Source organism: Schistocerca americana, chromosome X, assembly GCF_021461395.2.
Source record: "Schistocerca americana isolate TAMUIC-IGC-003095 chromosome X, iqSchAmer2.1, whole genome shotgun sequence".
Classification (NCBI taxonomy): domain Eukaryota; kingdom Metazoa; phylum Arthropoda; class Insecta; order Orthoptera; family Acrididae; genus Schistocerca; species Schistocerca americana.
This window is the reverse complement of record NC_060130.1, coordinates 622,855,445-622,881,666: the sequence shown is the minus strand read 5'-3', so window position 1 is coordinate 622,881,666 and position 26,222 is coordinate 622,855,445. Positions and strand designations below refer to the sequence as shown.

Below are 26,222 nucleotides of genomic sequence, written 5' to 3'. Positions count from 1 at the left end.
ATACATCACATGATCAAAGTGACTGAACCACAGGCACATAGACACAGGCAACAGAGCATGCACAATGTCGGCACTAGTACAGTGTATATCCACCTTTCGCAGCAATGCAGGCTGCTATTCTCCCATGGAGACGATCGTAGAGATGCTGGATGTAGTCCTGTGGAACGCCTTGCCATGCCATTTCCACCTGGCGCCTCAGTTGGACCAGCGTTCGTGCTGGACGTGCAGACCGCGTGAGACGACGCTTCATCCAGTCCCAAACATGCTCAATGGGGGACAGATCCGGAGATCTTGCTGGCCAGGGTAGTTGACTTACACCTTCTAGAGCACGTTGGGTGGCACGGGATACATGCGGACGTGCATTGTCCTGTTGGAACAGCAAGTTCCCTTGCTGGTCTAGGAATGGTAGAACGATGGGTTCGATGACGGTTTGGATGTACCGTGCACTATTCAGTGTCCCCTCGACGATCACCAGTGGTGTACGGCCAGTGTAGGAGATCGCTCCCCACACCATGATGCCGGGTGTTGGCCCTGTGTGCCTCGGTCGTATGCAGTCCTAATTGTGGCGCTCACCTGCACGGCGCCAAACACGCATACGACCATCATTGGCACCAAGGCAGAAGCGACTCTCATCGCTGAAGACGACACGTCTCCATTCGTCCCTCCATTCACGCCTGTCGCGACACCACTGGAGGCGGGCTGCACGATGTTGGGGCGTGAGCGGAAGACGGCCTAACGGTGTGCGGGACCGTAGCCCAGCTTCATGGAGACGGTTGCGAATGGTCCTCGCCGATACCCCAGGAGCAACAGTGTCCCTAATTTGCTGGGAAGTGGCGGTGCGGTCCCCTACGGCACTGCGTAGGATCCTACGGTCTTGGCGTGCATCCGTGCGTCGCTGCGGTCCGGTCCCAGGTCGATGGGCACTTGCACCTTCCGCCGACCACTGGCGACATCGATGTACTGTGGAGACCTCACGCCCCACGTGTTGAGCAATTCGGCGGTACGTCCACCCGGCCTCCCGCATGCCCACTATACGCCCTCGCTCAAAGTCCGTCAACTGCACATACGGTTCACGTCCACGCTGTCGCGGCATGCTACCAGTGTTAAAGACTGCGATGGAGCTCCGTATGCCACGGCAAACTGGCTGACACTGACGGCGGCGGTGCACAAATGCTGCACAGCTAGCGCCATTCGACGGCCAACACCGCGGTTCCTGGTGTGTCCGCTGTGCCGTGTGTGTGATCATTGCTTCTACAGCCCTCTCGCAGTGTCCGGAGCAAGTATGGTGGGTCTGACACACCGGTGTCAATGTGTTCTTTTTTCCATTTCCAGGAGTGTAGATGAAAGATTTTTGCACATACTTGCATTAATGTTTTACTCTTTATGAAATTCTTTGATTCAATTTGTTTCATGTTTCTTTCCACCCATGAGGAGCAGAAATTCACTTGCACTGTAGAAACAATGATCAAGCAGGAATGATTTTAATTTTTTATTAAATACAGTCAGGGACTTAATTTTTTTAAATTGCTGATGGCAGACTATTGTATATTTTAATGCCTTTGTTGAAGGGAGAATTTTTAAAGGCAGAGGTGCGCATCTCTTTAACATGGAGTTCCATTTTCTGTCTAGTACCATAGTCATGGACATTTACATTTTTATTAAATTTTGTAATACTACTTTTTACAAATTTGCATAGTTCTAGTAGATACAGGGTGCCAAGGGGTAGGATGAGCAACTTTTGGAAGAGAGGTTTGCTGCTATCAGTCGGCTTTGCCTTGTTCATTATTCTTATAGCTCTCTTTTGAGTGAGGAGGATGTTTGGGCTATGTGTAGAGTCTCCACAGAATATAATACCATACTGCATTACACTGTGGAATTGTGCATAGTAGGCTGTGTGAACAGTTTCCGGGCTTGTGCAATATGCAAGGATTCGTAGGGCATAGCTTGGTTTAGCTTACTATTAGTTTTATTAATGTGTGTTTGCCATTTTAGATTATCCTGAATCGATAGGCCTACAAATATTGTTTCTGTATTTGGAGAGTTTTGGGAACCATGTAATTTCATATCAGGCATAATTTTATTTGATCTTAGGTGGAAGTTTAGGTAAGTGATTTTCTTTGTGTTAAATATGAGCTTTTTTTCCTCAAACCAATCACCAAGTTCGTCTGTATCTCCATTTATGGCCTCTTGGAGTTCATGTTCACATTTTTGCTTGTTATGAGGATACTGGTATCATCTGTGAAGAGTGTACTGGTGCTGGCATTGATGTTTGACGGTAGGTCGTTTATGTACACAAGGAAGAGCACTGGTCCAAGTATTGAGGCGTGGGACACACCTTGTGTAATATTGCAATAGTCAGAGTAGTATGTTTCGATATGTCCTTGGTTGTTATGTTTTATTGAAACTTTTTGTTTCCTATTTGTCAGGTATGAGCTGAACCAGTTTAGTGGGGTGCCTCTGAAGCCATATGACTCCAGTTTGTTGAGAAGAATCTTGTGGTCTACGACATCAAATGCCTTGGACAGATCTAGGAAGAGCCCAACTGCTTTTTGTTTTTTGTCTAGAGTATCTAGGGTGCAGTGTAAATACTCATATATGGCAGTTGTCATGGATTTGTTTTTTTTTGAAACCGTGCTGGGCATCAGATAGTATCTGGTTCTTATCAAGAAAATTTATTAGTCTTTGGTGAACTAGTCTCTCCAAAAGTTTACTAAACACAGGTAACAGCGATATCGGTCTGTAATTTTCTGCGTTGAGTTTTTCACCTTTCTTAAAGATTGGGATGACTTTAGCCACTTTCATGCATTTTGGAAATGTACCTGCCATCAACGATGAGTTGTACACATTTGAGTGTGGGACAGCTATTTTCTTTATGCAGTTTTTGATGATAAAATCTGGGATGTCATCGATTCCAGATGAGATTTTATTCTTGAGGTACTTTGCACTTAGTACAATTTCTTCAGGAGTTGTTTCCCAGAAGAATATAGATTCTAAAGGAGTTGTTATTTTGTTTTGTCTGTTGGGTGTGGGTTTGTTGAAGCTTTGTAACAGATTTTTAACAATATTTTCATAGTAATTGTTGAATATATTTACAATTTCTTGTGGATTAGTAACTCTGGTGTTGTTGTGGATCAGGATAGTGTTTTCATGTTTATGTGGCTTTTGATTTGTTTCATTCCTTATAATGCTCCACATTGCCTTGGTTTTGTTTGAGGATGTTGCCACATAGTTGTCATTTGCTGTTTGCTTCGCCAACACTATGACTTTTTTAAGGATTTTGACATATTGCTTGATGTATCTTTCTTAAGATGGGGTGGGGATGGTGGTGTTATTTTTTAAATACTTCTACAGATCTCTCTTCCTTCTGCAGGAAATCTTTATACCAGTTGTTATCCAAGGCTTCTTATTGGGTTCTTTTGATGTGGTGCATTTGAGTTTAAGAGGAAAGGCAATATTGAAGTGATATAGAAATGTGTTTAGAAATGATTCCATTTTGTTGTCTGTATCGTCTGCTTCATATACTTTGTTCCATGTTTCTGCAGCTAAGGAATCATTGAAGATTTTCATGTTTTCATTGCTGTAGTTTCTTACTTTAGTTGTGTATTTGTTGTTGCAGTCTAAGGAGAGAACATTTGGAAGGTACGCGGCTATACGGCTTGGCCACATTGATCACTATAGCCTGTGTCCAGAGGTTCGACTCTGTGGTAGGGACAGTTTACAAATATCTGGTCAAGTGTGGTTTTGGTGTTGTTTTTTGCGCCTGTTGGGAATGTTACTGTGGGATTCAGACTGAATGAGTTAGTGAGATTCAGTAGGGATCCTTTCACACGCCCTGTAGACTGGAAATCAACATTGAAATCACCACATAAAATTAGTACCTTTTTGTTTTGGTGAAGTTTGTTTAGGAGTATTTCAAGGTTTTTTAGGAAGACACATACATTGCCTGTTGAAGAACGATAGATACATGTTATGATTATATTTGCTTCTAGAATTTCGATTTCAGCTGCCTCAAAATCATTTTCTTTATTTAAGTGGTCGAACTGGTCAAAACGTGTGTAGTTTATGGAATTTCTTATAAATATGGCAGCACCTCCACCTTTCTGGCTTTTCCTGAAGTAGTGGGAATCTAATGTGTAACCAGGTATGCTAGCTGAACTAATTTGGTCTGGTTTCAGCCAATGTTCTGTAACGCAAATTACATTTACATATTGTAGGTCTTTTGTGAATAGGAGTTCAATTTCTGCAAGCTTGTTTGTTATTGACTGTACATTTTGGTGGTATATGGCAAAGCTGTATGTATGTGGACACTGACGGCTCTTTTTTGTCGCCTCTGCAGAGGTAGGGGGCTTGGCCATAAAAAAATTTATGGGTTTAACATCCTACCCTCGTTGGCGTAACCTGTATGGTTTACACTGGTTTTGTCTTTGGGTGAAGATTTTTTACAGTTATGTTTTGTTCCTTAAATCTAATAGGTATTATAGGACCGCTTTGCCCTTTCTTTTGCTCTACAGATTGCGATATTTGATTTGCAATTTCTCTTCTGCTAAGGTTGTTCAAGTGGAAGCCCTGTCGTGTGTAGTGTTCTCTGAGAAATTTGCTAGCTTCAATTACGGTGACATTTGCGAATTTTGAACAGAGTTTATAGATTTGTGAGTTTGTGTTTGTTATGTCTCTGTTTACACGCTACCTGTTTGGAAGGTCATGTCTAAATGGTACATCAACTAGGAACACTTTCTTTGATGAAACACATGGTAGTTTGTTTCTTAGTGTTTTTAGCAGATTCTGGCTGTTGTTGCAAGTGACGTCATTTGTTCATGCTGCAATTACAACAATGTCAGAGGTGCAAGTTTTTGGAGGGTTTTGATCAATATTTTTTAGGACAACCCTTGCATGTGCTTGGGGGTAGACGTAACCAAAACTTTGAATGTGATCACCTTCATTTAGAAATTTCGATATATTGTGGGCTTGGCAGTCGCACAAGATGATTGCCTTAAACGTTTGTTCACTCTTTTTTTGTTTTTCACGGAATTTCGTAGCTTTTGTGCTTTTGTGTCTGAGACTGTGTATGCTTTATTTTGTGATATGTAATGTTTTATGCTGTGGTTGTTATTGTTTATTGCTTGGATGTAATGGGTGAGCCCAACCTTTCCTAGTTGTGTATAAGTAAACGGGATGTGGTTAATCTACTGCTCATCCCACCTTGCAGAGGCAGTCTCAGTGACCCAAGTGCTATGCTCTGGGTACCAATGCTTTGCTGCATGCTCAGTGTGGCTTTTGTGTTGTTGCTTTTCTTGGAGGCTGCCACTAGGATGTGATGGATAATCTGTAAGTATTCAAACAGCCACTTTGGTGTGGGCTATTGTCCAGGCTCCCTCTGTTCTGTATTTTTTATTGTTATTGGTTGTAGGTTCTACCTCATTTTTATGGAGGATAAAGTACACACCATTTGGCCCCTTTTCTAGCTGACTATCTGCATTTGGGAGTTATGTTGTTTTACCAGTGGAGGTTGGGTTCCCATCGTTCCTTCATCGATGTCTTTAATGACTTAAAAGTATTGAATGTTTAACTATTGTAAATATTAGGGTTTTGTGGTTGTAATGTTATGACATGGGGTCCACTGGGCCAAATGGATAGTCATTCATGTGTTTTCTGTTCAGATATTCACCTGAGGATGTGGGTATAGGCCACAAAACCAGTTGCATTTCATTACAGATTATCAGACAGCTGCATGTGCTTTTCTTTTTGCAAGACATATTGCCACAACTGGGAATGCCTGGAGCACAGAGTTGTATGTCATTTTTATATATTTTGAACTGTAATGGTTCTATAACATCCCCTTGGAGTATGCTCTAAGCTATTTTTATGTCTTTTTTCTGCAGTGAGAAAGACATGCTGTGCTCTATTTGCTAGGAACACTTCAATACAGCCACAAAGCTGGTCTGACATCCTTTATGCTTGTGCCTTATGCTTTGGGCAACAGTATGGAACTGTCCAAATGCCTTTTGGAAGTCAAGGAAGAAGGCATCAACCTGGACACCAGCATGTACTGGATGAACGGAGTGCACTAAATTTTGCAAGATTATTGTTTTCAGAATCTATGTTGATCCCTGGGCAGGAGATGTTCAGTCTCTATCTCTAGTACAATAATACATAAACATAAAACATGTTCCAAAACTCTCCAACAGACTGATATCAGTAGCACAGTCCTACAAGTGTGTTCATCTGTTCAACAATTTTCCTTGAAAATGAGAGTGACATGCACATTTTCCAATTGTTTGGAACATTTTGTTCTTCCAGTGACCTACAATAGAATGATGCTAGAAGAGCAACAAGTTATTTTGCAAACCATGTGCAGAATCATATAGGTATATAGGTATCTCATCAGGTCCAGTCATCTTCCCTCTGTTGAGCAAGTTTAGTTAAGTTTCTATTTCATTTATGTCAATATCTGTCAGTTTGATACTTGTGTAATGATTGAGAGGAGGAACTGGAATATGATCTTGCACAGTGAAATAATTTTGGAAAGCAGGATACAGTAATTTGGCCTTCTCTATGTTATTCTCCATTTTTGTGCCAGTATGGTCACTGAGTGAATATATAGATGGATTTGATCAGATTACTACCTCAACATAAGACCAAATCTTTTTCATCAAGATTGAAAAACAGAGTTTTACTTTTGAATTTGTTGACTGCTTTGCGCATGACTCTCCGCATACTCATTTCATTTTCTTTGTACTTCCATTTGATGACAAGGCTTTGACCATGTGTAAATCTGTGGGGAATTTCTCTTTACTTTCGGATCCTCTTTCTAATAGGGCTTTGCTTGTGAGATACCCATCTAATGCACATTGTACAATACATTTGAATTTTGTCCATTTACACTCAACATTGACAGTCCCAGATATAAGTGTCTGATGTTGACCACTCAGTTTGAAATCTATTTCCTATGACTCTCACTACGAAGAAATATTTTCCTAACTTTTTTAACATTCCTACTGATAGCTACTGTCAGTGACCTACTGAGCTCATGATCTCTGAGTGTCTGTTGTAATGCCTGCTGTCCAGATTTGAAGCTATGTGAAATGGAGGTGATTGTGTTGTCTACCCTGTGGTACCCTACACCATCATGCCACCTGCTGGGCCCACGTGTCAATGACGAGTGTAATCTGGCAATGTTCATTCTCCTTGGACCCTCCACATGCAGATACATCCATTGTGATGCCGTATGCAGAACCAGAACTTCTCTGTAAAGATAATGTGGTGCCACTTCCGTCTCCACTGGTGTTGGGTGCACCACTGCTGGCCTGCCTCCTCTGCTGCCATGTGAGGAGAAGCTACAACACTGATCATGGTGCTGACAATCTGTGATGCTCCACGTGTCATCGCACTATCTCTGTTGATACTTGTCTCACTGCAAATGAGCCGATTTCCCAATTCGAAGTATGTGACATCCCCATACAGTCCTGCAAGGCAGGGTCAACTATTTCTGTCCTCTCGGGCACTGATCGTGGAACTATTAAATGAAGTCTTGATGGGCTGTGATCCTCCCACTGTCAAATTCTGATATATGCCAGCAGATGTTTCTCCTACTTACACAAGGTAAAACGTAATATTCTTACAAACAATCAATATTCAAATGTCATTTCTGAATGAAAATTCCACTGTGTAATCTTTCTTTATGCAGGAGAATCACCTAAAACTTGCACCGCAAATACTGCACAGATGGAAAGTGCTATTCATGTGCGGCTTTCACAGAATGGATTGAAAGTCAGGGGCATGTATTTTTAGCCAATAAACAGATTGTAATAATACTTAAAAAGTCAATATTTATGCAAACATACTCTTTTTAAATGGAACAATGCCTATTGACATTAACAAACTAAAACTAGCGAAAATTAGAATGTCAGTGGTGTCTGTTGTGGGATTCTAGTGCAGGTCTTTTATGAGATATTGTATTTTGAAAATTTTCCACACCAACACTTGTTTTCAACCTGTGTAGTTACTAGGTAAAGTGCTGTTATGTATGCTTACAGTGTGCTTGTGTGTTCCTCGAGTTCACAGCGACTTGCTAGTCACTTAGTGTGTGATGGTCCAAGCAGTAGTTCACGAGTGGATGATGAGATTTGCAAAAAGAGACAACATGCTCATGGTGTATGGAAAGTGTAGGAAGAATGCAGTTTGGACTTCTACGTTGTATGCAACAAGATAGCCCAATAAATGTCAACCATCTCGGCAGTTATTTATCAACCTCTTCAACTAGTTATGTGAAGGTGGTAGTGTAACATCTAGAGAATGTAACAGGAGGAATCGAGTGACAACAGAATAGGGGGAAATAAATGTTCTTGCCACTGTTGCAGTTGATCCACACGTTAGCTACCGCGCAATCACACAAAGAAGTGGTATTAGTCAGGCAAGAGTCCTACACATTCTGCATCGACATAGGTTCCATTCCTATCATATCTCTATCCATCAAGAGATGCATGGAAATGATTATGAGAATTGTGTTAACTTCTGTACATGGACATTAAGGCGGGATACTCCAGATGTTTCATGTATCTTGTTCAGTGATGAAGCCACATTTGCCAGTAATGGACAAGTAAACACCTGAAACATGCACCATTGGCATTGTCAGGTAGAATGTCAGTATCCATGGAGTGTAAATGTGTTGTGTGGGATAGTGAACCATCAGCTCATAGGCTCATTTTTCATAGACAGAACGCTGAATGTGCACAAGTATCACAACCTCCTAAGAGATCATCTTACATGGATGCTAAAAGATGTTCCTCTGCAGACCACGAGGAACGTGTAGTACCAACATGATGGATGTCCAGCCTGTAGTGTACCAGCCTCCTAAGAGATCATCTTACATGGATGCTAGAAGATGTTCCTCTGCAGACTAAGAGGAACCAGTAGTACCAACATGATGGATGTCCAGCCTGTAGTGAACGAAGTACTTCAGCATGTCTTCAAGAATTGTTTTCAAATTGGATTGGATGCAGAGGACCTGTACCTTGGCCAGCCCATTCCCTGGATTTGATGCCTGTAAACATTTTCTGTGGGAAAAGCTGGAAGACACTGTTTACAAGGACATACCAACTACACTTGAGAAACTCAATGACGTATTACTGCACCCCACTTGGACATTTCTGCTGAAATGCTAGCACATGGGCAGTAGTCATTCCATAACAGACAGGAAGTGTGTATTGCCACTGCCACTCGTCCTTCAGAACACAACCTGTGATGGTAAGTGTCAGTGCAGGAGCTTTTCAAAATATGATATCTTGTAAATGACTCGCACTAGAATCCTTTCAACAAACACCACTGACATTCTAATTTACCCTACTTTAAGTTTGTTAATGTCAATAGGTATTGTTTCATTCAAAAAGTGTGTGTTTGCACAAAAAATACACTTTTTAAGTATTATTACTACATGTTTATTGGCTAACAATCTGAGCCCCTGCCTACTAATCCATTATGTGAGAAATGCACATCAAAAGCACTTTCCATTTCTGCAATATTTTTTGCAGTGCAAGTTTTATGTGAGTCACCGTGTATAGAAAATGTAGATATAATTACTTCCACCTACTCTGTGCAGTTGAGCTGGAAAGCTAGTCATATATGTCTGTAGCAAAATTGGTGTCAATTAGATATTTGTTTCATGACAACTCCATTGTGTTGCAATTTTAATGACCAGCAGTGTAATATTTTCCAGATCCATTTTGTGGGACACTCAAATTTTTGACCAATCCCAAAGGGATTTACTTTTCCTGGTAATCTGCTACATTGACATCAGGTTTCATATCATTCATTAAAAATGTATTGAAGCTCTGTGATAACTGTATAGGATCTCAAATGGTGTCATATTCGAATTTAGTTTTAGAAACTTCATAGTCATACACTTTAATACCCAATTCAGATTTAATGACAGACCACACTATTTTTGATTTATACTTGTAAACTGTTTTTTGTTTAACACTACAGTATAATGTGAGTGGGAAGCATGAGAGGCCTAGCACCTTACAAAATACGAGGGCCGTTCAGAAAGTAACCTCCGGTTGATTTAAAAAAAATACGCCAAGTTAAATAAAAATATTTTAATATATACATCTTACAACTACATCTTTGCACTATTTTTCTACATAGTCTCCATAGCGATTGAGGCACTTATCGTATCTCTTAACAAGCTTTGAAATTCCTTCTGCATAAAAATCGCCCGCTTGTGCCTGGAGCCAGCCTGTGACCGCATCTTTGAGCTCTTCATCGTCATCAAACCGCTGTGACCCGAGCCATTTCTTCAAATGCATGAAGAGGTGAAAATCACTTGGCGCCAGGTCTGGACTGTAAGGTGGATGGTTGATAACGTCCCACTTGAAGGACTCAAGAAGGGCCGTTGTTCTGCGAGCAGAGTGAGGACGGGCGTTATCGTGCAAAAAAACGATACCGGAAGTCAGCATACCACGGCGTTTGTTCTGTATAGCCCGTCGTAACTTTTTTATTGTTTCACAGTACACGTCTTGATTAATGGTCATACCACGTTCCATGAATTCAACCAACAACACCCCTTTGGCATCCCAAAACACCGTTGCCATCAGTTTTCTGGCAGAAAAATCTTGCGAGGCTTTTCTTGGTTTGGTAGGCGAATTTGAATGTGCCCACATCTTTGATTGTTCTTTTGTCTCAGGGTTCACGTACTTAATCCAGGTTTCGTCACCGGTCACGATTCTGTTTAACAATGGTTCTCCTTCGTCCTCGTAATGTGACAGAAAGTCTAATGCAGAGGCCATTCTTTGAGTTTTGTGGTGGTCGGTAAGAATTTTGGGCACCCATCGTGCACAGAACTTACGGTAACCCAATCTTGCTGTCACTATCTTGTACAAGAGAGTCTTAGAAATCTGTGGAAAACCAGTAGACAACTCCGACATTGAGAAACATCGATTTTCACGAACTTTTGCATCAACTGTCTGAACGAGTTCGTCAGTCACCAATGATGGTCTACCACACCTCTCTTCATCATGAACGTTTTCTCGTCCACTTTTAAATAAACGTACCCATTCACGGACAACTCCTTCACTCATAACTCTTGGTCCGTACACGGCACAAAGCTCATGATGAATAGCTGCTGCAGAATATCCTTTGGCTGTAAAAAACCTTATGACAGCACGCACTTCACATTTGGTGGGGTTTTCTATTGCAGCACACATTTCAAACTGCCACAAAAACTAAACTAGCGCAGGTACGACGTTCACTCGACCACGGCTTGATGCCGACTGACCTGTTGAGTGTGTGAACGCACAGATGGCGTCGCTACTCCCCCCACAACCCGCACTGTGACCAATCGGAGGTTACTTTCTGAACCGCCCTCGTAGTCTTCAGAGGAGTTATTTTAAGAATATATATAAAAGCAACAGATTGCAAATCACAAAGTATGCTAAATAAAGTTTCCATGTTTACATACAAACACTTCTTCACTTTTGCTTTCAGTATTAGGCAACAAAGCCTGCTGTGATACCATTTCAAACAATTATGGCCTTTTTCCTCCTTTGGAGCTATATATTTGTGATTTTTCTCTAACTGGTTCATTTCTAATCCTGTCCATCATCACAAAGTCTTCTAGTCATCTGAAAAATCTCATTTCTTGTGCTTGTATTATACTTGTCAGTAAAGATACAACATTCTCTTCAATAAGTGAGAGTGGGGCAGAATTTCATTGATGGATCTTTTCTGTGCTTTGTCTCCCAAATTTTTGGTAATTTTTCATACATGAAACTGGATTTATTTATTCTTCTTTTCTATGCCTTGGCTATAGCCATAAGTTACTTTCCATCCCAGGTAAGTGAAATAATCTAATATTTATAATATACTATAATATCACTGTTAACTACAATCTTTCATGTCTTGGCTCTGGTTACACAAAGGTCATTACTCATCTTTTGTTGGAAGAAATATTCATGTTTTATTCTCTGCATGCTTTTCTTAGGATGTGAATAGTTAACTGATATTTGGTTTTATTATCATAAAATAAAACTAGATCACTGACAAACTGAATTGAGCTGAGCATAATGTTCCTGTCCAACTAAAATTGTTTTTAAAATTTATCTTCTCATTCTCTTAATGTGGCACATACATAAATGTTAAAAATGTTTGGTAAATACAACTTACTTGTCCTACTAGACTGTAAGTAAGTGTGTTTTCTCAAAAAACCACTATGGTGATCTGCAAAATGTGCTCACCAAGTGTAATCAGGACAATCAAGCCACAATAATAGGGGATTTAAATGAAAGGGTAAGCAATACCACTACACCAAATTTCCTTGTACCTGACAGAGAAATAACATGTAAGAAGAAGGGAAACATACTTATAAACTCTGTAAAATTCAATAAATTAAAACTTACTAATACACAAGTATACTTGGACAAATAGGAGTTACACCTCAATGACAGAATATCTGGTGACTAACAACAAACTAGATGAACAAGGAAGAGATAGCACTATCTAAAGAAGGAACAATACAGTATCAAGTAACTCGATACTGTATCTCTTGAAGAGATATATTTGCTAGGTGAAAACAGATGAGAAACATTCCTAAAAAAAGCACAAATAAAAAAGTGTATAAAGATGTCTGTTTAATGATGGCAGTATGAGAAATATGTACTAAAACTGAATTAACAACGAGTTGTGACTGACTCATAAAAGGGATAATAACAATGAAGAGTGGAAGTACAGACCAAAATGTAGCAAATGAGACCCAAGGGGAAAAAACAGATTCCTTGTTAACATTATTTCAATGACACATCTGGCAAAAAACGGGAGAATTACAAACAGCAAAGAAACGGCACCAAATCTATATGGTACTGAATGCAACACACCAGAAATACTAAAAATGATTTATTCATGTTATTGAGGACACTGTACTTCAATAATAAAAACTTTAAATTCATTAAAAATTAAAGTTTTAAATTCGAACAATAGAGATAAAGTATGAATCAACACAGCAAAGAAAGTAGAATCAAAAAAAAAAAAACACACTATAACCCAACGGCATGATACAAATGCCGAACAGACAAAACAAAAAGTTGATGGTGGTCTTTTAAATATTTCTGGGAAAATAAGGAAAAAGTCTATTAATGTAACCATTTGAAAGTTTATTTAAGAGTTGTGTACGTTATCTCAATCAATCATCTGCTAGAAAGAAAATTTAAGATAATAGAAGCAATTGGGTATAGACAAATTTCAGCCACAAACCAAGATATAATTTGTAACTGATATCTACTTACACCTTTTGGGACATGATAACCAGACAGAATGAGATCCTTCTGAATTATTCTTGATACCTCAGTTCCAATTGGATAAAATCTAGAAATAATTCCAAAAGACAAACAGAAATTAGTATTAACAAGCAACACTAGCAAGTATTTGTTATAATAACATACAAAACAGTACAAAGTAAAAAAAAAAAAAAAAAACAATGCAATATTTATGAGAAAAACGCTAGGTGATAGAGGTAATTGTTGCAAGTTTAAGAGTTCACTATTCCAGGAACTATAGGAGACACTGCATCTGCAGGCATCACTGATTTAGTATCAGGGTATCTGGCACACTGCAGTCATTGCACATAGTCAATGACGCAACATATACTGGTAAACTGTGAAGGATGAACAATGGCATGCCAACTGTAGTGCTCCAATATGCTGTTAACTGATTTGACCTACTTGTGTGATGCGTGCTACTAATGTATGGCTGTACCCAGGTAGCCAAGTAACAAAGGAACTTTATTAGTCTTCTGAATAACTACAGTAACAGTTTCTTACAAGGTACAATCCATATAATTTATGCTAGCATAGTCACTGATATTGCCTGGTCTGTCCTAACAGGGCACTCTGGCCATCCAGTGGAAGAATACCAGGCAAGTGAGGTAGTATCACGTGACTCGGGGATGCGAAATAGTGCCAACAATAGCAGCACTATGAATGGCAAGCACAGCACCATGTACAGTAAGCATAGTGCCACTGATACAGTGGCAACTGGAGGTGTGATCTTCCACAGTTGTGTTGCTGGCTTACTTGAAGGGTAGCAACACACAGTATACTGCTGTGTGGCTGGTGGATGGGCCGTAGAAGACAGATTTCTGCTTAATGATGGCAGTATGAGAAATATGTACCAAAACTGAATCAACAGCGAGTTGTTGCATACAGAGCAGCTGGTGGAACCATCTTACTGGGTGGTAAGTGACTGTGATGTAGGTGACCACCAAGGGTACTGCATTCCCTCTTCCCCAAGGGAGAGGCATTGGGGTCATCAAGGAGGAGTGCCGTCAGCAGTGGAGACTCAGACCCAAAAGCGAGGACTGAAGGCTGGCAGGACTGAGGTGGCTGCAGAGAAAGAGCAGTCCACTTGGCTGAGAATAGGGAAGAGTGAATGTGGAAATAAGTCATGCGCATGGCTGTCAGTGAGAAAGGTCAACTGGGCTACCAAAGGTGGCACGATCTGCTGTGGCCAGGCCATACGGCAAAACTTCCAGGACCGCAGAACAGGAGTACATGGGAAATCTGACATTGTGCCACAGAGGGTGTCCAGACAAGGAAAGGCAGTCTTTCTGCACAGATGAGAGGGGCCCCTAAGGTCACAGGATACAATCATGACCAAAGATGTTCAGGGGTGGCGACCGGACCGAGACGATTCACAGTGGAGTCTGTCAGAAGGCACAACACATGCTCAGAAGTCACCTGTTGGAGAAGAGAGCAAGAGTGTGAGGTGGCTGTGACTCCCACTCAGTAAAGAAGAGGCCCAGGAGAGGATGGAGGGCCAGGCCCCAAGGGTGTGGGTCAAGTGTAGAGAACAGGTGGAAAGGAAAGAGAAACTGAGGGCAACCTGTTAACTAGGGAAAAGCCATGGCCAGTGGAATGGAAGAGAGTGAAGTGACAGAGAGTGAGAGTTCATGGTGTCAACAGGAGCCAAGGACAGAGAAAGCAAAGGAAAGTGCCTGATAGAGAGGGGCATGAGGCAGGCCAGTGGAACAAGGGCCAGCAGCATGAGACACGGTGGGTCGTGGGCCGGCAATGTGGAGGATGTCACCAACTGGTGGGATGAGAATGTTTCAGAAAAGTTTTACCCTCATTGCCAACTGATGTATCGTCCATGTGTGATTCATGCCACTAATTAATGAATGTGCCCAGATAGCTAAAGATCAATGGAACTTATCTCAGTATTCTGAACAAATACAGTAACAGTTTCTTAGAAAATGTGAGCCATACTGTGTATGCTAAAATAGTCAGAGACACTACCTAGTTTGTCCTAATATTGTACCACTGACCTAGCCAGGAAATGTTCACACATGGATGTCATCCATGGTTGACGCACTTGTGATGACTCAGTGACTTGGATGTGACATGTAAGTCAGTAGGCCCTGACTGGAGAGCCACAGTATGCCTGTGATAAAGCCCAGAGTGAACTGTGTGCTCAGTGAATGGAACTTTGACTGGGAGAGTACTTGGCCAGGGTAGTCTAAAAGTCCGGAGAACAGTGAACTCCCCACATTAACTCAATAGCTGACAGACATTATCCTATAAAGCCATCTCGCAGAAGAATACCAAGAAATTGTGGTGGTGACGCATGACTCATGGAGGCAAGATAGTGCCAACAATAGCAGTGCCATATGCAGAGAGTGTAGCACCACCTGGTACCTTGGCAACTGGAGGTGTGATCTTTTGCTGTTGTGTTGCTGGCACACTGCTGTGTGGTAGGTGCTGTAGTCTAGGTGGCAGCTCAAGGTACTCCGTTAACAACCACAATGAAACGCCATTACAGATCACTGTCGATACAGATGAGATATCTGTCATTCCATTTTGACAATACATTTGTGGTCTACTACTGTGTTGATTTCTAGTATGATTCTCTCTGCACATAATCCTACACATCCATCTGTGTAGAAGTAGTACTTCCAATATAGGTTGCAATTTCATCAAAGACAATCATATTGCCTTCCTAATGTCAATGAGTATAGTAGTCTCTCAGCCAAACAATATACTATGCCTCATGTTCCTCTATAACCATTTAAATATGCAGGATATTTTCTTACAAGAAACAGTTCTGGTTAAAATTAGAAAGAAGTTATGCTACAATAGCCATTTGTCCGTTAACACACAGGCAGTGCACATTCTTCAGCTATCCTCAAAGAATCATGAACTTCTGCAAACACAGCTGGCTGCCTGCAAAGTTGATCACATGAAAGGGTCACATGCTCCTGTAATGTGTGCAGATTGTCAGTGGGTGTAGACCTTTCATCAGTAACATTATCAGATGCCAAGTTAGTTTTGTTTGCCGATGATACAAACATTGCAATAAATAGCAAATCAAGTGTAGTTTTAGAAATATTGGCTAATAAAATATTTGTGGACATTAATCACTGGTTCCTAGCCAATTCTTTGTCACTAAACTTTGAAAAAACACACTACATGCAGTTCATAACTTGTAAGGGGTGTCCCACGAGTATATGCCTAACATACAATGACAAGCAGATAGAACAAGTGGACAGTGTTAAATTCTTGGGATTACAGCTTGATAATAAATTCAACTGGGAGAAGCACATCACAGAACTGCTGAAGCATCTAAACAAATCTCTATTTGCAATGCGAATTGTGTCAGACATAGGGGATACAAAAATGAAAAAGCTGGCACACTATGCTTACTTTCATTCCATAATGTCATATGGGATTATTTTTTGGGGTAATTCATCAAGCCACGCTAAAGTTTTCCAGGCACAAAAATGTGCAGTAAGAGTTATATGTGGTGTGAGCTCAAGTACATCCTGCAGAAGCCTGTTTAGGGAACTAGGGATACTAACTACTGCTTCCCAATATATTTATTCCTTAATGAAATTTGTCACTAAAAATATATCACTTTTTCAAACCAACAGCGCAATTCATGGCATCAGTACTAGAAATAAGAATAATCTTCACAAAGATTTAAAGTCACTTACTCTTGTAGAAAAAGGTGTGCATTATTCAGGAACACACATTTTCCATAACTTGCAAGCAGCCATAAAAAGCTTAACAACAAATGAAATTCAGTTTAAAAGAAGCCTAAAGGATTTATTGGTGGCCAACTCCTTCTACCCTATTGACGAATTTCTCAGTAGGACCAATGAACTTGTGTATATATTTTCTGCACCATTTTAGTGCAGTAATGTGTTCATTGTAAACAAGTGTGTGTGTGTGTGTGTGTGTGTGTGTGTGTGTGTGTGTGTGTGTGTGTGTGTGTGTGTGTGTGTGTGTCTGTGTAAGTACAATCTAACTTCTGCACCATTGCAGTGCAGTAACGTGTTCATTGTAAATAAGTATTGTAGTAGTTATATTACATGTTTATTACCTCATAAATAAATAAAACTTTTTTTTTATTTTAAATTCAGTGCATTAGTGTTTGTAAAATGGTTCTTTCATATAGCATTCATTAAAAAAAATGACGATCATTCCACTTGGCACCTGTGGAAGGTACATTAGCTTATTTGATTCAGTTGTAAATATTTGTCATGTATTATTGTTTTCCTCACGTGTTCCACATCCTGGAGGACCTCCTCACTATGGATCAATTGGAATTAAAGTAAATTTAATCTAATCTAAGACTACACCAATGAGTTTAAATGTCCCCCACAGCCATAAATCTAAAGGATTAAGGTCAGATGAATGGGGAGGCCATGCTGCTGGATCTCCTGTGTTCAATTCATCATTCATTAAACATTTATTTTAGACACTGCCATATGAAGTGCAGAAAATTAGGTTACACTCTATTGTGCCACAAGTGTTTTATTTCTGCAATTTGTTGGGTAGAAATTAGGATAAACAGCAACTCTTAATTTGCGTGCTAAGTGTATGGTCCTACTAGTCTGCCATGCACAATTCCTGCCAACACATTGATACTAAATTTCTTTAATTCCAGTAAATGACCACAACAAATTGTCATCAGACTATTAATTTCAGGCCATATTGACAATCTTCTTACCTGTCTGGAAAGGGAAAGCAGTTGCAACTGCTAGACAAACTACATCTTATAAATAACAAATTATGAAATAACAAAAAAGGAGTAATTTCATATATAGCGGGAACATGAGTTTAAAAATGTGATGAAACATACCCAAATAAAAGAGAAACATCTTTATGTTATCCTAACATGATTAAGTCAAAGTGGCAGTCTCAGAAGATATAAACAAAGTTACGTTGGCATCATTAAACAGGTACAATAATACAGTGCAGACCAGACCTCAGTGCCAGGAGAATCACAATGTGAAAGGCATCACTGTTCACAGCAAACTGGCGTACAGTTTCAAAAACTCATCAGGTGTTGCTACAAAAACTCATCAGCTGTCACTGCTGCACACATATTTGACATATATGTACATACAATTAACTAAAAAAACATACATTAAGCAAAAAACTTTTCTGAAAATAAAATTTATTATAATTTGTTACAATAATAAAATGAAGTACATCAAAAATCGATAAGTGAAACATTTTTTTTAAAATTTCTTAAAAAGGTAACAGTTGAGTGACAATGTATTGCTGAAAAACTGAGGCAGTAACCTTAGATAACAGTATTAGTACACCCATGTTTCAAGTTCAAAGAGCTAACAAAATAACTTGAAAGTGATGAAAATGAATACAAAATTTAAGATTAGAAGTGGTAATCAGTGGCCTCTGTTGTGACATAGGCAAGTACTGACCAAAGAGACATTGGGACCAGAGGGGCCCCTCATACCCCGCATCATGACAAACACCAGAAAACATTGTGTCACTCAATTAATAAGATAAGACAGCCAATATAATATGCATGTTATTTGAAAGTAAGGTCCAAATCACCATAACTAATCCAATGTCATGCGAACATTGAGATGCGGATTTGCACTGACTGCTGGCATACCTTGCTCATCAAACAATGCCATTTGTACTGCTATCATCAAAGCTGCTGTTTACAGTCTCAGTTCAAAATGTTTAGAGCAACTGTTCTGCCTGCCAACAGTGAGATATGGTCAGTGATTCAGTTTCTGACACCAAGGAATGATGTAGCAGCAGAAATTTGTCAACAGATAACTGAGATGTATGGCCCCAATGCAACAAGTGATGGTGAAGTGCAGAAAAGGGTGAGAGCTTTGAAGGACAGATAGGAAAATGTCCATTATGTAGTGCGATCATTCCAACCATCAGTGATCTCAGAAGGTTTGGTCAAAGCAGTACACAAAAAGATTTGTGTAAACCATCAGTTCACAATTTCAACTTCGCCATCAGAATTTCCAAATGTGGGTAGAACAACTTTGCACAAAACTGTCTATGAAAAGTTGCAATTTTTCCAGTTGTGTGCACATTGGTTTCCCAGGTCGCTTACTGAGAAACACAAAATGGAAAGAATGGCTTGTGCTCTTAATTTTTTGGACCAACAACATAACGAAGAGATATATGTAAGGAATTAAATAAAAATAGATTTTTTAAAAAAAATCTATATTGGTTTATGTTTTATAAGAAATTGTACTTTACTTTCCAAACAAGCCTCATAAATTGTAAAACAGAGTAGAGAGAGTAAAAAAAGGAGAGTGATGAGAGCAGTATAACAAAATAAAGCATATATCATACAAGGTAACGACTAAGAAAGGTGTACATTATAGAAGTTTTAAATTGTTAAGGTAAGACACTGCCAAAAAAGACTAAGCAGGCTTTAGCAGCAAAATCGTTCTGTCTACTGAGCTATCTTCCAAACTCTTCTTGCTTTTTTTACATTTTTAACTCCTCCAACAAACTGAGAGCATGACCCTTTGGTACTATGGGAACAGTACATATGCTAATATGAATGTCCCTATAGCATGGCCAGTCTCAGCTAAATGTAAGCACAAGGCAGTCTTGTTACATGGCTGCAAAGGCTCCTTAAACCTCATATTGAAAGAGCAGCCAGTTTAGCCAATATAGCATTGTTTGAAGTCAATCTTGCATACTCCAAAGCCATCAATCTTAAGCACTTCCCATCTGATGTCTTACCTAAATTCGTAGTGTATTGTTAACTTGGAACCCAAATCTAACATTAGATTTTCTAAAACATTTCTCTACTTGCTGAGACATATTACTATGAAATTCCACAGGGACAGTTTTCTTCCTTTCTTTTTTTATCACCTCTTTTTTTCTAGGTGAGAATGTGTTTGGCTGTTATGTATTCTTTCTTACTTTAGCCTATCGTACAGTTGTGCAATGTCATTTGTAGAAAAACCATTGGATCTTGCAATTTGTTTTGCATCACTGAGTTCTTTACACATTTCACTGTTGGCCAAGGGGAATTGAGTGAGAGATGATGAACTGTCAAAGTAAAAAATCATATCATAGTGGATAGCAGCAACTGGCATTGATGATAAGATCAGTGCATGTAAGTTTCCTTAAAGCTCAAAATTACCATTTGTTGTTGGCTTTCATTATGGTACTCTCTAGGTAGTTAATGGAGTTTCTTTCTTCTACTTCCTACTTCAGTACTACAGTGATTCTGAGACCTTAGTTCTGTGATCACTCAACGATATGCACCTGATACATGTGGTATTTTATAATTCCTCTCTGTGAAATTTTTAACACATCTGTACACAAAATGTGAGCTGTGGCTCTCCAATGGACTGTATTAGATTCTATTGTCAGAACCATAACCTGGCATAGTGGTCTTACGGCCAGAGAGCTTTCACTTGCTGTAGGTAACATGGATAAAATAAGTTCCCATGGGGGAAGTGACTCTCTCTCTCTCTCTCTCTCTCTCTCTCTCTCTCTCTCTCTCTCTCTCCCCTCCCTTCCACTCCCACCCACACCCACACTCCCCTATCTATTGTAAGAATATAGGATGTATGTTGGATGCTGTCATTCTGTGGGTACTGTAGTACACATTGTCTCAATTCTAATCAAGTCTGTTATTAAACAGCACCCATTCCTCTACACAATTGCATTTCTTTGGCCTGTATTCCATTTTTGTTTCCCTAGCCCAGTATTAACTTAAACACATAAGCATTAGAATACCCATTGTCCTATAGAATTTCATTAACACACCTTTCTGTGTTTTGCTTCTCTAGTTTCTGACAATTGTTCTACATGCAAAAATGAATTTGTGTAACTTTTCTCCACTAGATACCTATTATAATGAGGTTAAAACGCCATGAAATACATCCTAATATCATGTTGGACCTCATTTTCCCCAGCGTAGTGCAGCAACTCGACGTGGTATGGACTCAATAGGTCGCCAGAAGTCCCATGCAGAAAAACTGAGCCATGATGCCTCTATAACTGCCCGTAGTTGCAAAAGTGTTGCCAGTGCAGGATTCTGACACAAGCTGATCTCTAAATTATGTCCCATAAATATTTGATGGGTTCCTATTGGGCAACCTGGATAGTCAAACCATGTGCTCAAATTATCAAGAATGTTCTTCAAACCAATCACAAACAATTGCGGCCCAGTGACATGGTGCACTGTCATCCATAAAAATCCCTTCATTGTTTGGAAACATGAAGGGCATGACTGGCTGAAAACAGTCTCCAAGTAGCCAAACATAACCATTTCCAGTCCATGATTGGTTCATTTGGACCAGATGACCCATTCCATTCCATGTAAACACAGACCACACTATTATGGAGCCACCACCAGCTCTAACAATGCTTTGTTAAAACCTTGGATCCACAGATTCGTTGGGTCTGTGCCACACTCAAACGCTACTGTCAGCTCTTACCAACTGAAATCAGGACTCAGCTGACCATGCCACAGTTTTCCAGTTGTGTAGTGTCCAACTGATGTGACAAGCCCAGGAGAGGCACTGCAGGCGTGTCATGCTCTTAGCAAAGGCACTCACATCAGTTGTCTGCTGCCATAGCCCATTAATGCCAAATTTTGCCACACTGTCCTAATGGATACATTCATTGTTATGTCCCACATTGATTTCTGTGGTTATTTCACCCTTTGTTGCTTGTATGTTATCACTGACAACTCTATGCAAACGCCACTGCTCTCATCATTAAGTGAAGGTTGTGGCGAGAGGTAATGGCTGATATTTGGTACTCTTGTCACACTCTTGACACTGTGGATCTTGGAATATTGAGTTCCCTAATGATTTCCAAAATGGGATGTCACATGAGTCTAGCTCTAACTATCATTCCATGTTCAAAGTTTGTTAATTCTTGTTGTATGGCCATAATCACATCAGAAACCTTTTCACATGAATCATCTGAGTACAAATGACAGCTCTGCCAATGCATTGCCCTTTTATACCTTGTGTCTGTGATACTATTGCCATATTTATGTGTGCATATTGCAATCTCATTACTTCTGTCATCTCATTGTGTACCATAGTTCACATTGTGTTCACTAGTGCAAATGAACACAGCTTTCTCTATATAGTACCCTTACCAATACCTAATGGTGATCGAGTCAACAAGCCATTTGATCTAAAGTATCTTCAGATCTAGTCATAAACAACCCTTTCAGATATTTTCAAAGACAAGCTGCCAGCAGGAGTATTAGAGAGTTGAATGTTAGATACTTGTTACATGGGTGGCTCCACATTTCTGGACTGAGATATCAAATTTACAAAATAATATTGCACATAAAAAATTAATTGGTAAGAGAATACATGAGCAATTATATAGGACACTAGTGAACCCAGTAATGCTTCACGACTGGTAAATATGTATGGGAATTGGATATACATCCTAATCTCCTTCTCCCACCTCCCTGTCTGTCTCTTCCTCCCCCCTTTTCTTTGACCATCTCCTCCTCCTCCCACTCTCTCTGTCTATCACCTCCTCACCCCCTCCTCTCTCTCCGTCTCCTCCTCCCTCTACCTCTCTCCACCTGCCCCCCCCCCCCCTCCCCCTTTCACACTGTCTGTCTGCTACTTCCACCTCTTTGTGTACATTTCCTGCCCCCTACCTGTCAGTCTCCTCTTTTCCTGCAGGATTAGAAAGATTCGGACAATTTAGATTCTATAGTACTATTCTAATCATAAGCTGATAAACCATAAATAGGACTTTCCTATTTTCTATTAAGTCAACTGCAAGGAAGAAAACAAAACAGTGCATAGCTGTATATACAATTTCTGTTTAAAACTATATATAAGGATAATGAATATAAATGGGAGAGACAATTTGTCTAATGGTTTAAATGTCCAGTTATCATACAATCCAGAAGACTGCAAGAGCTGATAAGGACGAGAATTATCACACAATCGGCTTAACAGCTCATGCGTCGAAGTTGCTGACAAGAAAAATATACAGAAGAATGGAAAATAAAATTGGGGATCAGTTAAATGATGATTAGTTAGGCTTTAGTAAAGGCAAAGGCACCAGACAGGCAGTTCTGACGTTGTGGTTGATAATGGAAGCAAGACTGAAGAAAGATCAAGATACTTCAATAGGATCTGTCAACCTGGAAAAGGCATTTGACAATGTAACATTGTGCAAGATGTTCGAAATTCTGAGGAAAATAGGGATAAGCTATAATGAAATATGTGTAATATACAATATGTACAATAACCAGGAGGAAACAATAAGAGTGGAAGGCCAAGAATGAAGTGCTCAGATTAAAAAGGGGGTAAGACATGGATGTAATCTTTTGCCCCTATTGCTCAATGTCTGCATTGAAGAATCAACAACAGAAATAAAAGGAAAGTTCAAAAGTGAAATTAAAATTCAAGGTGATGATCAAAAATTAGATGAAGTTAAGGAATTCTGCTACCTAGGGAGCAAAATTACCCACGACGGAAGGAGCAAGGATGACGTAAAAAGGAGACTAGCACTGGCATAAAGGGCATGCCTAGCCAAGAGAGAGATACTAGTATCAAACATAGGCCTAAATTTGATGAAGAAATTTCGGAGACTATGTTTGGAGCATAGCATTGTATGGTAGTGAACATGGACTGTGGGAAAACCAGAACAGAAGAGAATCGGAGCATCTGAGATGTGGTGCTACAGAAGAATGTTGAAAATTAGGTGGCCTGATAAGGTAAGGAATGAGGACGTTCTCCACAAAATTGACAAGGAAAAGAATACATGGAAAACACTAACAAGAAGAAGGGACAAGATGATAGTAGGACACTGACAAGAAGAAGGGACAGAGCGACAGTAGGACATCTGCTAAGACACCAGGGAATAACTTCCATTGTACTAGACGGAGCTGTAGAGAGTAAAAACTGTGGAGGAAGACAGAGACTGGTATACAACCAGCAAATAATTGATGGTGTATGTTGCAAGTGTTACTCTGACATGAAAATGTTGGCACAGGACAGGAATTCATGACAGGCTGCATCCAACCAGTCAGAAGACTGATGACAAAACAGAGTTCACGCAATTAGGAAGAAGACAAGAGCAGGAATAATTTCTTGAGATAGATGGCAAGAGGTTCAAGAGAGTACACCAGTTCAAATACTTGGGATCTTTGCTTACCACAGACAACAACATAAAAATGGACATCAAGGAAAGAATATCTGTGGGAATGAAATGCATGCATTCCCTCAGAGAGATTCTTGGCTCTAAATTGATCTCAGTGAACACTAAGATGAAAATCTACAACACAGTTGTATGCCCAGCAGTAATGTATGGTTCAGAAACATGGAGAATGACTAAGCGAGAAAAGGAAAAACTATTAATATTTGAAAGAAGAGTAATGAGGAAGATATGTGGACCAGTATTAGATAACGGAGAATGGAGGAGGAGGAAAAATGAGGATATAAACCTTCTGATGCAACAACCAACTATTCTACAGAAGATAAAGAGCAAAAGAATACAATGGGTGGGCCATGTAGCCATGTTGCCCGTATGCTAGATGGAAGACAGGCAAAGATGGCACTAGAGGGGAAACCAAAAACCAAACACCCCATTGGACGACCGAGGCAGCGCTGTATGGACGACCTGCTGAAGGAGCTAGCAGCCCTGGGAACTGTAGACACCTGGAGGAATCAGGCACAAAACAGAAAGGAATGGAGGCAGTTTGTGGAAGCAGCACATGGTTTGCAGGGCCTGTGATCGCTGGATATCTATCTATCTAATGTGAAAATTTTTAAGTAAATTGGCCAAGTACTTTCTGGGATTTTTGCTAACATTTCGCTTATATGTATACATACATAAAAAATAAATAACTTATGTCTGTCCAAATATTTATGAGAACATCCTGTAAGTATTTGAAATAAATCAATCAAAAACATTGCACGATTTTTGCTAATGATGTTTCCTCTTTATATAGTATACGTACATATTTACATACCATATACATAAAAATATATAGTCTGCATCTGTTATGTTTATTAGAGTAATGAGTGAAAATTTGAAGTAAATTGGTCATGAACTTTCTGAGAGTTCTGCTAGTGACTTTTCCTCTTCTTATGTAGCCTATGTCTGTCTGAACATTTATTAGAGTATCATGTAGAAATTTGAAGAAAATAGGCAAAGAACTTTTGGAGATATTTGGTAACAACACTATACAATGACTTGTCTTTATACAGTAGTGCAGATTTTATTTATATACTGCTATACCACAAACATTTAAAAACGTCCGTCCCAATCTTTCTTAGAATATCATGTAAAAATCTGAAGTAAATCGGCCAAGAACTTTTCAAGTTTTTTGCTCAAAAATGTTTTGTCATTATATGGTATATTTACACTGACAGAAAAAAATCTCTACACCAAAAATAATTAATATAGAGTACTGAAATTTTGGGAAAACATTTGTCTAGGTAATATATTTAATTGATTAACATGGCAAGATCACTGATTAATGTAAGTGCAAGATAAGCTATTGCAAATGTGAAATGCTGGTTCATTAACAACCAGTGTAACCACTAGAATGTTGAATACAAGTACGCAAAAGTGCATGCAGTATCTTGTACAGGTGCCGGATATTGGTTTGTGGGATGAAGTTCCCTGTCTGTTGCACTTGGTTGGTCAACACAGGGACAGGTAATACTGTTTCTGGACGCCGCTGGAGTTGTCATGTGATGAAGTCCTAAATGTTCTTAATTGGAGACAGATCTGGTGCTCAAACAGACCAAGGCAATATGTTGATACTCTGTTGGGTTACAACAGCGATGTTTGGGTGAGTGTTATCCTGTTGGAAAACACCCCCTGGAATGCTGCTCATGAATGGCAGCAGAATAGGCCGATTCACCAGAACAACATATAAATTTGCAGTCAGTGTGCATGGGATAACCGCAAGAGTGTTCCTGCTGTCATACAAAA

General features: G+C 39.7%; 1 protein-coding gene across 3 annotated transcripts in view; it reads right to left on the bottom strand.

The window, feature by feature from the left end:
- Positions 1–26,222, bottom strand: part of LOC124555532 (probable cytochrome P450 CYP44) — a 260,162-nt gene that overhangs the window by 45,391 nt on the left and 188,549 nt on the right. For all 3 annotated transcript variants that reach the window (XM_047129486.1, XM_047129487.1, XM_047129488.1), the window contains exon 8: positions 13,275–13,353. In XM_047129486.1, the coding sequence (XP_046985442.1) occupies positions 13,275–13,353 (79 nt within the window). The remainder of the gene's footprint in view (positions 1–13,274; positions 13,354–26,222) is intronic.